Source organism: Nematolebias whitei, chromosome 18 (genome assembly GCF_014905685.2).
Source record: "Nematolebias whitei isolate Nwh7 chromosome 18, NemWhi1, whole genome shotgun sequence".
Taxonomy (NCBI): Eukaryota; Metazoa; Chordata; class Actinopteri; order Cyprinodontiformes; family Rivulidae; genus Nematolebias; species Nematolebias whitei.
The window spans coordinates 8968355-8983618 of NC_056515.1; the positions used below are offsets into that span (position 1 = coordinate 8968355).

Sequence of the window (15264 nt, forward strand, 5' to 3'; positions counted from 1 at the left end):
AAGACGGGATCACGTCGTGACAGTGTCACAAGTTTCCCGCTGCAAAGCTGAGATAGACGTGCTTAAAACACAACTTTGCCATGCAGAAAGGAAATATGGTGAGAGGCGTGGACAGAATGTGGGGACACACTGGGTTTCAGAACCAAATCTCCTCACATCACACACACCTCCATCCATACCTAATGTGGTAGGAACAGACCTGAACAGGTCTCCTCTACCAAACATGCAACAGAGTGCATGGAAACTTCCTCTTTCAATAGATGTTCTGCTAAAACTCTCAAAATATGTACAACGCTTTGTACCGGGACCAATGGGTTCAACTGGAACAAAAGCGTACCTCAAAGACATTGAATTCAGACTGAGTGGTTATCCTAATGCTACGGTTGAGGATAGAATCAGTCTGATGAGGCTCACTTCGGACAGAGAGGTGTTCACCTTCATCGAGCGTCTACCTGATGCAACGAGAAAGGATTACAACCTTCTGTGTGAAGCTTTGATCAGAGAGTACGACCCCTGCACGGGACCTGCTGGTTTCCCAGCTGCTGACAAGGTCACGCAGGGCAAGCATGAACATCCAAAAGTCTATTACAAAAGAATCTTTCAAGCTTATTTTGGTTACAGAAATGAAACCGGAATGGAGGAAGAAGAAGGTTTTAAATTTGTTTTCAGCAAAAATCTCCACACTGACATACGCATGTCAGTACAAATTATGGCAAATTTCAGAGAAAAATCCATCAATGAGATTAAACAGTGTGCTGTGAATGTGTTTGAGGCATGTTCTCATGCTAAGACACCCATAGAGGTGTTTCCTGGTATAAAGGTTAAACCCCACTCCCTAGAAATGGAAGGACGGCGTGCATTGACCCCTCCTCTTAAAACAGGCGAGAAAAAGCAGTATTTTCAAACTAACAAACCGCATAATGAAGGTGCACGCTGGGACAAAAAAGCTCCTCTTTCAGAGGATGAACGTGATTATCGTATATGGGGTGTGCGTAGGACGCAAAGATATGGGATCCAAGAGGACCCATGTTATCAGGGGAAGTCCGAAAAGGAACCCCCAAAAGACGTACCTAACCCTCCCCCACCTCGGACGAAACGAGCCGAGGCGATAAAATCACAAAGGTTCCAGAAACAAGGCCCTACACCTCTGAGCTCGGAAGAGACAGAGAAACTACAAAGGTTTTTAGAAACTTTGAAACACGCTGAAATGGGAAACCAACTAGGAGCACTATGTAGTGATGTGATCGCTACTAAATCTGAAGGCGCGAATGACAACATTACAGATGTCGGTGAAACACACCAAGACATTGCTGTTGTTGCCTCCAACAACCCCTCATCGGACGAAGGGGGGGTAAACTCACATACAAACGATGATGAGTCATCGCAAGCTGAACACTCAGAACCTGATTTTCATGATTTTGAACTAGGCATTCCAGTTCTGGGAGGACTCCCAGATAACCTGGTACCGAGTCAAGAAACTGGGCCAGTATGGTTAACAAAACCAACACAGGCCATAGCTCTTTTCTCAACCAATGACGTCGACCAAGGACCACAAACCTATGGTGTCTTACCCATAGACAGGTCCGACGACTCAGAAAAGGATTCGTTGGAGGTCCCCAAGGAGCGAGAACCCTTATCAGTCTCATCACAGATTGATCAGGTGGTCGCCCAGGCCGACACTCTGACATCTGATGAAGAAAGAGACAAACTTCGCCAAGTTCTTTTAAAATATGAAAAGTCATTTTCAACTGACCCAGACATCATCCAACTTCAGAAGTTTGATGATCCTGCAATTAACTCGATGATACTGTATCTGACTGACCCAGACAAATACACTCCATCGAAAGTCGAACTGGATTCCAATCCAGACCTTAAAGTCCTCTTTCAGCTGCGCAAACAGTTAAAACTACTCAAGGACAGCCTAACTTTAGCTCATGGAGCGACGTCCTCACCCGTGTTCGCGGTCTCCCATGACCGAAGGGGGGTGACGCCAGTTAGGGTAATGTTACCAGACGCGATAACGTGATCAAATCTGACATCCAGAGTGAGTGGCGCACCAAAACGTCGTTTTCTAGTTGCTTAATCACTGCTTTTGTCAATGTTGAAACGTTGTTTAACTGGTTGCTTAGTCACTGTTTTTGTCGATGTTGAGACATCGTTTAATTGGTTTTTGGTATTGTTTCTGAACACCCCAAGCAAGAATGAATTTTGTGTGTAGTTAAGTTAGAGACTAAGAGGCCTTTAACCATGCCAACATGCAGTTCACTTGTTAAAATCTAATCTTTGCGGAGTCAATGTATATTAATGCTACCTTAAGTACCATAATCTACATTGGTCTCACAACGCTTAAGCCGAACCTACTCGAACAATTCTATTCGGGGGGATAGCTAATTCTTTTTGATGAGTCCCGCCATAGACTTCCAAAACATTTATGGGGAAACCAAACACCCAATCTCAAGTCGTTCGTCTAAAAGACAACAGACAATTGAACCGAACTATATTTTGCCATGTAAATCTAACTTAAACCAAGTTAGGAATGGAAAAATAGTTTGGAACACTCTTCTATAGGTATAGACCCCTATAGTTACCCTTTTCAGCATGTTCCATCCCTTAACTGGTAGCTGTAGCTGTTCCCAATCATAATAGCTTACACACCAGGTGCATATAGTTTAAGGCCTTATGTAAAATCCCCTTCATAAGCCCACCTTAAACCACATAATTGCATGTCACATTGAACCAGAACGGCACAGACTGGACGTCGCCCAGAGACGACCTTCGCTGGAGGAGACCTGCAATCCTGACGTTGGTCTCCACTCTTCATCCAGTGGCCGCATCTTCAGTTCAATCCAAGGGAACCCCTCTGTTTGCTGATCAATCAACACCTCCAATCGTTGTGGATTAATCGTTGTGGATTTACCATTGTGGATTATATGACTTTTTCCAATGGATTACAGACTCTGTTTCCAAGGGGTTAAAGCATTGCTACAATGGAATTACCAACAACATTATGGAATTATCATCAACACAATGGAATTACCAAAAACATTGTGGATTACATCCTTTGACTTTTGTTTTCCTTGCTGGATTACATCAAGCTCAAGGACATTCGAAGGCGTAAGTTCATGTTGGAATTCATCCCCATGGACAGGCGATGATTTCCAAAGGGGGGACTGTAGTGAACTAGGCCTCAGGTCGAATCTGGCCTTGAGGGGCCTGCCTGGAACAAGAACTGTATTTCATTGATTTGAGTCCAGAAACACAAGATAAAGTTCATCCAGAGACTTTCTAAGTGTCCTGCACTGATCAATTGAAAGAACACTCTCTTTTTCTATTATCATTACTATTTTACAAATGTTTTGATAATCAAATTGTGTTTAGTTCAAACCATTTTTAAATGTTGAAGTGAACTACTCATTTTTAATCAACTGTGAAACAGTATTAGTGATTTTTAATTCTCATTCAAAGTAGAAATCATGTTAATGATGCATTGTCTGATTTTCTGTCTTCAATGAGCAAGTTGTGTAAGTTGGTCAAAGGTCAAGTTTCGGTCAACTGCAAGTTTACTGAAAAGAAATGTCATGTTTAACTTTTACAGAAAGATACTAGAGAGTTGACTCCACGAAGTCTGGAATCTTCATAGCAATCTTCTGTCTGTTCTTAAACAAATTTAATCTTTTTCCTTGACTTTTAATAACCTCTTACATCACAAAAACACACCTCTGTTGGTCCACCGACCAATCAGAAAGGTCTCAAATGAACCGGAAGTGACCTCTTTTAAAAGGTGCAACACTTCCTAGTTCACTGTAGTTCTGAAACTCAGAAGTTCTGAGACGTTCTCGGCAGTTCTGGGAAGAACGCTGAGGAGAACGCTGAGAGAATGCTGTGAGTTGGTTCCGAGAGCAGCAGGGTTCAGAATGCTCAGGACATCTGCGACTAAGCTGAACAAGAGAAGTTCAGAGGAACTATGAAGTCTGTTCTGGATGATCTCACGACTCCGAACGGTTCCCTACTATCCTACGGAGATGCTGAAAGGGTGTGTTAAATGGAACTTCGTACCAGTGGAGACATCTCCTCCAGGTAAAGAGTTGATTTATACCACCTAAGTGTACCGAGGAAGAAGCTGGGAACTCAGAGGAGCGTGCCGTTCTGATGCAGACACACACATTTCCCTCATCCATCCTTTCTCTCAACTTAAACTTCAATTTCCATCTTTAAAATTCTTCTATCCTGCTAGAAATCATTCCAGATATTTTCAGAAATGTCTGTTGTGAAGTGAGAAAACCATCGCCGTATGGTTTCCTCCTTGTAAAACTAGCTAACTAAGCCATGTTGTTATTTTTCAATTTGCCAAATTAATGTAAATGTGTGATGTTAACCTTTGATTCTGTAAATAAATGACCGCATTCATTTGATGGGTCAAAGAAAATTAACGTCTCACGATACATTTTATTAAATTCAATGCACGACATTATTCAGTCCAGAAAAATGAAAGAATCCGTTTAATTTATGAATATATCACAGAATATGTTCATCTACACCATCCACATGCTCCCAGGGTCTTGTGAGGTGAATTGACCCTCACTCCTCTGTGCATATGTGGCCTTGGCCTTCTTAATACCAGCAACCAGCTCTTTCCTTGTCCTACTCAGCTCCTCTGAGTTTCCAGACCTGAAGGCAGTGTTCCTGGCTTCCAGCAGGGTGTGCACCTCTGCATTCAGCTAAGGTTTTCTGTTTGGGTAGCTTTTAACATATCTGATAGTGGAAACTGTGTCAGTACATGTACTAATGTAACCCAGAACTGAGGATGTGTGTATTGGTCCAGATCAAGCAATCCTCCATTTTCAGTAGCTTCTCTTAAAACCTGCCAGTCTGTTCGATCAAAACAATCTCTCAGTATGGGGCCACTGTCCTGGATCCAACATTTAACTTTCTTTTGTACCAGTCTGGAGCATCTCAGTGGGGGCATGTAAGCAGGAGCCAGGAAGATTGAGATGTGGTCTGACAGTCCTAGGTGGGGGCGGGGTTCGACTTTGTATGCATCTTTTACGTTCGTGTAAACACGGTCCAGCGTGTTGGCTCCACGTGTTGGAATTGCCACATGTTGATAAAAGCTTGGGAGACAGTCCTTTAGATTCACGTGATTAAAGTCTCTGGCTACCACGTAAAGAGCCTCGGGGTGTTTGTTCTGCAGAGAGCCGATTATATCATGTAGCTCCTGCAGTGATTCATTAGCATTAGCGTCCGTAGGAATGTAAATAACCGTGATGAAAGTCACTGTGAACTCGCGGGGTAGATAATGTGGTCAACATTTCACTGTTATTTGCTCCAAAGCCTTCGAGCATGAGCTATTTACAACCGTACAGTTCGTGCACCAACTTTTACTCCTATAAATGCATACTCTGCCTCCCTGTGATTTCCCCGTTAGCTCGCTGCAGCGGTCCGCTCGAAAAAAAGAGTCTGTCATCCAGCTGGAAGACTGTATCCAGCGTTTCGCTTGTAATCCACGTTTCTGTGAGACAAAGCACCGCACACTTCATCTGTTCTGAGGCGCCCGCTCTCAGACGAAGTAAATCCATCTTGTTGTCCAACGAGCGGACGTTCAACAGAAAGAGAGACGGCATGTGGAGTTTTTCGGCTTTAGCGTTAGCTTGTAGCCTCACCATAACCCCCGCCCGGCATCCTCTCCTCTTAAGCCGGGAGCAGCGCTTCCTCTTCTGCCCACTGGAACGCCTCTGCTGCAGCTTCCAGGTATATGACTTTAAGATCTGCATTCTGCCGAGCGTAGTTTTGAGTTTGTTGCTGATTTCTGCTATATTTCGTGGCAAATCCACTCCTATTCTCATCAGTTCGGTTCGGCTATAGTTCATACGCATAAATCGTGCGGAATCAGGCACAGAGTCAATATCAAAACTTCTAAAAACTGGGATAGTACCGGGAGCCTGTGAAGCTGCAACTGCTCTGAGCGCGGCCATCTTGGCATTTTGTGGACTTCATTACACTACATAATAACATTTAGAGTAAAATTAAGAAGACCACACTTTATTTCACACTTTAAGGAATAATTTCGGCTATTTGGAGTTTCCAGCAGGAATATATACCAGCGAGACGTTAAAAGGCAGAAACAGCAATTTACGAGTTCTGCCTGACCCAAACTGTGGCCTTGACGCCGGACTTATCTCAACTTCTCCTAGCATGTTTTGAAAAAAACAAAGACACTTTGTCCGTCTCCTCACCCCTCCCTTCTCCAAGGTCGTGGACATGTGACAGAACCTCATCCAAGCTGATGATGAATAACACCTCTTATCAGGACAATGGCTGGGGGAGGCTCTGGACTATACTAGGCTTTCCCTTAAAAATTCAATGTTTTCACTGGCCTATATGTACATGTATAACATCTATTTATGTTGCTTTGCTGTGGTAGGTTTTTTTGATGCCTCAAATCGTGCCCTGTCTAGGACACGGTGTGAGAGATCTTTTTTTTAATACCGTCTCTCCTCATGTTTTCTTCCCTTTTCTCATCTAAGCAAAATATTATTCTGAATAAGAATAAGTGGGCCGCGCTTTTTATAGTTTCAGCTTCGTGCACTCCGCCCATCTTTTGGACGACAGTACGTACATGTTCTCGTTGTATCTCGGTGCAATGATAATAACGTTTATTCTGATTCTATCTGTACTAATAAGAGAAAAGAAAGCTCCTTCACCACTAAACTTTAGTAATAAAAAAGGTTTTTTTTTTGCATAACAAGCAGATCCTAAGAAATACCTGGGAACTTGTTGACCTGCCCTGACACAATGTGTTCATTGTCGTGGAAGGAAACGCCATGCCAGTAGATATCACACGGAGCCCGTCGTCCCAAAGGAAACTGAGGAAGAAAGCAAAAAGAAGAAAACATTTATATTTCTCTTAAGAGGGAATGGTTCATCAGTTAGCATGACTTTTAGCATAGCTCACAATTAAACATGTTAAATGTTAAACATTTCCTTTGTCAGAATGAATAAAGATGTCAAAGAAAGTGTCATTCATTAGCATGACCAGTCAGAGGTTGACAAAAGGAAATATTCCAGGTTGTCCAGAAGACAACCTCTATACAGAATCTGGTTGTCAGCTAAACTTTTAGTTCACAACCTTTACAATAAAGAAGACAAAAATATATCAGAAATGTAATTTAATAAGTATATTGCACTATATTTAATGTTTAAATGGTCTCAGTCAGCCATCTTGTGAACTGCTTGTAATTCCCAAACTACTGAGTGGCTGACTCTTTCAGTAGCTAATAATAATAATAATGAATTTAATTTGTAACGCACTTTTCATTAACAAAAATCTCAAAGTGCTACAGAGTGCAACTAAAATCAATGATAAAATCAACTAAAATCTGTGATAAAATCAACTAAAATCAATGATAAAATCAATGATAAAATCAACTAAAATCAATGATAAAATCAACTAAAATCAATGATACAATCATGTAGAGGCAGAATAGGCTTGCTTAAAAAGAAAAGTCTTTAAGCCTTTTTTAAAGTCGGTCAATGATCGTGGAGCTCTCAGATAGTCAGGGAGGGAGTTCCAGAGGCGGGGGGCAGCCACACAGAATGCCCAATCTCCCATGGTTCTTAATTTAGTTCGTGGAAGGTGGAGGAGATTACTGTTCTGTGATCGTAGGGACCGGGTGGATGAATATGGAGCAAGAAGGTCCTTAAGATAATCTGGTGAATTTCCGTATAAACACTTATGGGTGATGAGAGCAATTTTGTACTGAATTCTGTAAGTGACAGGAAGCCAATGGAGGTTATGGAGAATGGGTGTAATATGTTCAAATTTACGAGCTCTCAATAAAATCCTGGCTGCACTGCTTTGAATATTTTGAAGCTTCTGAAGGTTTTTGCCAGGTATTCCAGTAAACGGGGAGTTGCAGTAATCGAGCCTGGAGGAGACAAAAGCATGGACGAGTTTCTCTGCATCAGCAAAAGTGAGAGATGGGCGCAGTTTGGAGATATTTTGAAGATGGAAGAAACAGGTTTTAAACAGATGCTTAATGTGATTTTCAAATGTAAGATGAGAGTCCATTTTTATTCCAAGATTTGTAACAGAGGTGGAGAGGGGAATGTCTTGTCCAGAAAATGAAATAGTCGTTATAGTTGAAGTTTGAACCTGGTGACGGGTGCCAATCAGTATGGCCTCTGTTTTGGAGCAGTTTAACTGAAGAAAGTTCTGATTCATCCATGCCCTTATCTCCTCCAGGCATGTAGAGAGGGCAGCTGATGGAGGGGAACTTCCTCATTCTCCTCCTCATCCTCATCTGCTTCCTCATCATCAGACTTTGAAAGAGAGACACTCGCAGAGTAATTAAGACAGAGATTAAAGCAGAAAAAAATATTTTCACTTTTTCTCCACTTAGTTACCCAAGCATCCCCTCCAACCAACAACACACATTCAAGAGCTTTTCCTGAATACAAACCACTTCTCAAACATTTTCATGTAAAGAGCAGTATACTGTGTACATGACCTTCGTAAAAGTATGCAGTAACCTTCAAAGTTCATGCTCAATAATCCAGGTAAAAAATCCAACAAAAGTTAAGTCAGGTTCTCGCGATGGTTTCTTTGTGTTGAAACAACAAAGTCCATGCTCAGTAATCTAGGTATACAATCCAACATTTTTCAGTCAGGTCATCTGGACAGTTTCTTTTTTTGATCTGAAACATTTCGCCTTCGATCCAGAAGGCTTCATCAGTCAAGGAAACACACAACAAAACTGATTCTTCCCCCAACATCTTACTCCAAAGCGGAACAAACCAGTTCTGCTTGTGATAAGATGGTCTCTTCTCTAAGATGGTCTCTTTGGTATGCCCCCTCGGCGTACCAAAGAGACCATCTTATCACAAGCAGAACTGGTTTGTTCCACTTCGGAGTAAGCTGTTGGGGAAGAATCAGTTTTGTTGTGTGTCTCCTTGACTGATGAAGCCTTCCGGATCGAAGGCGAAATGTTTCAGCACAAAAAAAGAAACTGTCCAGATGACCTGACTGAAAAATGTTGGTTTATGTTGAAACGTTTCGTCATTCATCCAAAGGACTTCATCAATCTGAGGAGTCACAACAAACTCAGACCCACAGGCAGCACACTGACACAATGGGCCAACCAGTTTGATGGTGATAAGATGGTTTCTGGTACCGAAGACCATGAGGGGGCAATCAAAGACCACGAGGAGGGAAACATGTCAGGAGACAGAGGGAGAAGAGAAAAGTCAAGAATGTGGCATTGAGCATGACAACTCTAAATGTGGGGACAATGACAGGCAAAGGTAGAGAGCTGGCTGACATGATGCAGAGAAGAAAGGTAGATATTTTATGTGTCCAAATGACCAAGTGGAAGGGCAGCAAGGCTTGCAACATTGGAGCAGAGTTTAAACTGTTTGCCATGGTGTGGATAGAAAGAGAAATGGAGTAGGGGTGGTCCTGAAGGAGGAGTTGGCAAATAATGTAGTAAAGGTGAAAAGAGTGTCAGATAGGGCGATGTGCCTAAAGGTAGAAGTAGAAGGTCTGACGCTAAACATTGTCTGTGGTTATGCTCCACAGGTTGGATGCGATGGGGAGGAGAAAGATACATTTTAGAAAGATCTGGATGAAGTGATGGAGAGTATTCTCAGGGAGGAAAGAGTGGTGATCGGAGCAGACCTGAATGGACATGTTGGTGAAGGAAACAGGGGGGATGAGAAAGTGATGGGTAGGTTTGGTGTCAAGGAAAGAAACCAGGAAGGACAGATGGTGGTGGATTTTGCAAAGAGAATGGAAATGGCTGTAGTCAACACATATTTCCGAAAGAAGGAGGAACATAAAGTGACCTATAAAAGTGGAGGAAGGAGTACGCAGGTTGACTACATTCTGTGTAGAAGAGAAAACCTGAGGGAGATTGGGGACTGTAAGGTTGTGGCAGGGGAGAGCATGGGCAGACAGCATTGAATGGTTGTGTGTAGAATGACTGTTGTTGTGAAGAAGAGGAAAAAGAGTAAAATCAGAGATGAAGACCAAATGGTTGAAGCTGAAGAAGGAAGAATGTTGTGAGAAATTCAGAGGAGCTGTTAAAGGCTCTGGATGGTAAGAAAGAGTTACCAAATGACTGGGCTACTACAGCAACAGTAATCAGAGAGACAGGTAAGAATGTACTTGGTATGTCATCTGGACAGAGAATAAATTATAAAGAAACCTGGTGGTGGAATAGTGAAGTGCAAGATGCCGTTCAAAGAAAGAGATTAGCCAAGAAGAAATATGACAGTGAGAGGACTGAAGAGAGGAGACAGGAATATAAGGAGATGGGATGTAAAGCCAACAGGGACGTAGCTAAGGCAAAGCAGAGGGCATACGATGAGTTGTATCGATTGGCATGACAGAGGGATCAGGCTGGAAAGGATGTGCAGCAGGTTAGGCTTGTTAAAGATGGGAATGGTAATGCTCTAACAAGTGAGGAGAGTGTGACAGGAAGATGGAAGGAGTACTCTGAGGAGATAATGAATGAACAGAATGAAAGAGAAAGAAGAGTAGAAATCACATAAACTGTGGACAATGAAGTGGGAAAGATTAGTGAGGGTGAAGTTCTAAAAGCTCCGAAAAGAATGAAGATGGGGAAGGAAGGAAGACCTGATGACATACCAGTGGGGGTTTGGAAATGTCTTGGAGAGATGGCAGTGAGGTTTTGGACTCAAATATTCAATGGCACATTTGAGGATGACAAAATGCCTGAGGAATGGAGAAGAAGTGTGCTGGTGCCCATTTTTAAGATCAAGGGTGATGTACAGAGTTGTAGCAACTACAGGGGAATTAAGTTGATGAGCCAAATGATGAAGAGCTGGGTGAGAGTTGTGGAAGCAAGACTTTGATGAGAGGTGACTATTTGTGAGTAGCAGTATGGTTTCATGCCAAGAAAGAGCACCACAGACGCCATCTTTGCTTTGAGAATGTTGATGGAGAAGTACAGAGAGGGTCAGAAAGAACTCCATTGTGTCTTTGTGGATTTAGAAAAAGCATATGACAGAGTGCCGAGGGAGGAGGTGTGGTATTGCATGAGGAAATCTGAAGTGGCAGAGAAGTATTTGAGACTGGTACAGAACAAGTATGAGGACAGCAGGACAGTGGTGAGATGTGTTGTAGGAGAGACAGATAGCTTCAAGGTAGAGGTGGGATTGGATCAAGGATCTGCTATGAGCCCCTTCTTGTTTGCTCTGGTGATGGACCGACTAACAGATGAGGTCAGGCAGGAATACCCATGAACTATGATGTTTGCAGATGACATTGTGATCTGTGGTGAGAACAGGGAACAGGTGGAAGAGAACTTGGAGAGGTGGAGGTATGCATTTGAAAGAAGAGGAATGAGAGTCAGCCATAGTAAGACAGAGTACATGTGTGTGAATGAGAGGGAGGCTGGTGGAACAGTGAGGCTACAAAGAGCAGAGGTCACAAAGGTGCAGGACTTCAAGTACTTGGGGTCCACTGTCCAGGAAAATGGGGAATGTGGTAAAGAGATGAGAAACAGAGTACAGGCAGAATGGAGTGGATGGAGAAAATATTAGTGATCTGCAACAAAAGGGTGTCAACAAAGATCAAAGGAAAAGTTTACAAGACAGTGGCAAGACCAGCTATGTTGTATGGTCTGGAGACAGAGACATGGACAAAAAGACAGGAGAAAGAACTGGAAGTGGCAGAAATGAAGATGTTGAGATTCTCCTTAGGAGTGACAAGGATGATAAGATCAGGAATGAGATCATCAGAGGTACAGCACAGGTTGAACAACAGGGAGATAAAGTTAGAGAGACCAGACTGAGATGGTTTGGACATGTCCAGAGGAGGGACAGTGGGTATATTGGCAGAAGGAGGTTAGAAATGCAACTGCCAGGAAAAAGAGAAAGAGGAAAAATATGGATGTAATTAGAGAGGACATGGAGGTAGTTGGAGTGAGGACAGAGGATGCAGAGGATGGAGTGAGATGGAGAAGGATGACTTGCTGTGGAGACCCCTGAAGAGCAAAATGCCAAAAGAAGAAGAAGAAGATGGTTTTTGGGGCCCACCCTCTCCCCCTTCGACTCCTCTGAGGCAGCCATAGCTAAAGTGTTTCAAAAATCACAGTTCATGGTCAATAATTCAGGTAAAAAAAATCCAACAAAGTTAAGTCAGGTCCTCTGGACAGTTTCTTTGTGTTGACCGTCAACACAAAGAAACTGTCCAGAGGACCTGACTTAACTTTGTTGGTTTGAATTCAACTTTTTATTCAGTCAGTACTTCATAATCATTTGGTGTTCACATGTCAGACTGAATGAATGTGGCACTATCTCTACTCTCTCCGTCCAGGGTATCTGCAGTGATTTCTGAAGTCCAACAGATGTCTGCATGAAGTGATACAACACAGTTTTGCCACAGTTAGGGGAATGTGCCACACGCTTCATAAGGCGTTATCGATCATCACTCAGCATGGCTTATAGCATCACTCTGGATGTTAAAGAGACCATCTTAGCACAAACATAACGTTGGTTACGTACTGTCACCCCAGATTCTATGAGTATAGGTGTAGCCCTTTAAGGCTGTCGCTTTTGGGTTTTATCCCATCACGCAAAGCGTCGCACTGAAAAATTTAGTCCACGCCCATCTGTCGTGTGGGCCCCACCCGGTCCGTATAAATTACGTTGAGATCGGGTAATCGGCTCCCAAATAGCTTTTTCTTCAGCCATTCAGGAGTCAGTGAGGCCCAGAGCTTAAAGGGCTACGCCTATACTCATAGAATCTGGGGTTACAATACGTAACCAACGTTCTATTTCGTATAGGCTTCGCCCTTTAAGGCTGTCACTTGTGGGTTAAGGGCAAAGCAGGATGTGGTCTTCGCCTCGCTAGGTCCATTCGAACACCGTATGAAGTGCCCACTTGCACCAAAAAACATTTTATCCCTCAGCCCTCCACGTGCGTAAATATGCGCTGCGTAATGATGCGCACCATGTACAGATGCGCGCTGCGTAATTTACGCATTCCATATACATGGGCGCCCAGAGAGAAAAGTTCTCAACGAGAAAAAGGAGAGGCTGAAAAAACAGTGAACAGATTCAAAATAAATGAACTGGTAACAGTATTCATGAACTGATTAGTGACATTAGAACAAAAACCAACAGTCACAAACTTGTGACTGATAACAAATATCTCACACTGTAATTGCATCCGATGTGAGTTTAAAACGAAGTTCCATGAAAAACAATGAAATTCATTCTGTTAAGACATCGAGGACAGAATGCGTCATGGAGCGAGCCGACACATCACGCAGATAGAAGTGAATAAATGAGCAGAGCGTCTCTATAATGCACAAACAAATGTTGAGTCTGACTCAGTGTGGCTGTGCGTGCTGCGTAACACTCCGACGCATGCACAGGGCAGAGAAGATTAAAAGATGCTTCTTCTTCTGATTTGTGAGGAGGAAGGAGAAAACCCTCCAATGTTCTCATTTTCAATTTAAATGAGCTTGTGATGTTTTAGGCATAAACGCTGGGTTAGGTCTCAGATCAGCTGAAACTGCCATCAGCTTGAAAAGCTGAGGCATGACGGAGCAGCAGAGAGAGCAGATAAATCACTCACTCTATTTGCAGATGTCAAAGCCAACAGCAGGGCTGTTTTAAATGACAATAATTTAATCAGAAAAACTGTTCTGTCACGTGACAGGAGGAGATGGCTGCAGCATATGTTTTAATTGTGCTGAACGCCAGATTTCTGTCCATAGGCTGCTGCAGAAAGAACGGCACGCCACCTATTGGACATGAGATGGCCCCTACACCTTTTCCCGTACAGCAGCGTGGAAAAGCTGTCCACTTTGATGTGTACAGCGCTGTGGCGGAGGCAGCGTGTGGATCTTGGATCATGCGCACTACTTCTTGAGAGAGACCCATCTTCTCTAAGTGGCTCCGCTCAACAGCCAGACCCAAAGATGCTGGCTTATTTCTGGGTGGTGTGAGGATGATACTTTTTTGTGGCCCGGTTTGTGTCTGTTTCCCTCGTGCTTCCTCATTAGTTTCCAATTGTTGCCACCTGTGTCTCGTCCCAGCTGTTTGTCATCATGTCTCGTCTTCTCCCAGTATTTAAGCCGTCCTATTCTGTCTTGTCCTTTGTCGAGTCATCTTCGTTGGTACTCTCCCTTGGGTCTCCTGAGTCTTGTCCTGATTCTTGCCCTGAGTCTTTCCCTGAGTCTTCCTGGTCCCTCGAGTTCCCCGTGTCTCTCGTGTCTCCTGAGTTCCCCGTGCCTTGTTCATGTAAGTTTTGCTGCCCCGTCAGCTTGTTTATTTTGTACTTTTATTTACCATTAAAATCCTTTTTTTGTATATCTGCCGAGTTGAGTCCCTGTTCTGCACTCTGGGTTCGCTCCTAACCGCAAACCATGACAGTACGACCCGACCAGAACAGAACCCAGCGGGCAGGGTTCTCACTCGGCAACACTCACCATTTTTCTTTTTTCCCTCCTCGTGCTGTGATGGACGAGCTCCTCTCCATCTCTGTCCATCCACCGTCCCGCCGCCGCCGCGGTGGACGGTTCCGGAGGCAGTCTGCAGCGGCCGGGCCGGTCTCGTCGGCCGAGCAGAACTTCAGAGCTGGTTCCGGTGTTTTCGTGGGAGCGGGGTCCGTCGCTTCACCTCCCAGGTTTCCGGTGGGGGCGAGATCCAGCGTCCCGCGGGAGCTCCGGTCCACTCCTGTTCGTTTCGGTGAGTCCGGTCCGGTTGACGTTACAGGGGCGGGTTCCGTCGCCTCAACTTCCAGGTTCCTGGTGGGGGCGGAATCCGGCCTCTCACCGCCACTCCGCGCTGTGGCTGTTTGACCCAGCCCGGCCGTACCTCCGGAGAGTATTCAGTGTGACTCCGTGGGGGTGTGTCCCGCCGCCTCACCTCCCAGGTTTCCGGTGGGGGCGGCACCCGTCACCACATCCACTCATACACACTTTCCCTTTTTTCATTCATTTTCCCCTGAAAATATTTTTCATGTTAATCAAGCCCTTTTTGAACTATTTAATTCAGTTAAAAATAACCCATCCTCCTTTGATTTAGTTTTGACCCAGATGGAGGATTTTTTACTTTCTATCCCAGGTTTTTCTTTGCTTCCAGAGTATGATTTTTTATTATCTGAATTAAAGACTCTAAAGACTCCTTGTTCATCCACTCCTGAGGTGGACCCCACGCTGCACGCAGCCTCTGAGGTGGGTCCTCAGCTCTCCAATTCTCCAGAGGGGTCGACGCTCTCCAATTCTCCAGAGG

At 43.9% G+C, this 15264-nt stretch overlaps 1 protein-coding gene across 1 annotated transcript in view; it reads right to left on the reverse strand.

Annotated features, from left to right (window-relative positions):
• ttll11 (tubulin tyrosine ligase-like family, member 11) overlaps window positions 1–15264 on the reverse strand; it is a 113166-nt gene that overhangs the window by 93604 nt on the left and 4298 nt on the right. Inside the window, exon 3 of the mRNA XM_037692545.1 lies at window positions 6764–6863. Coding sequence (XP_037548473.1) covers window positions 6764–6863 — 100 coding nt within the window. The remainder of the gene's footprint in view (window positions 1–6763; window positions 6864–15264) is intronic.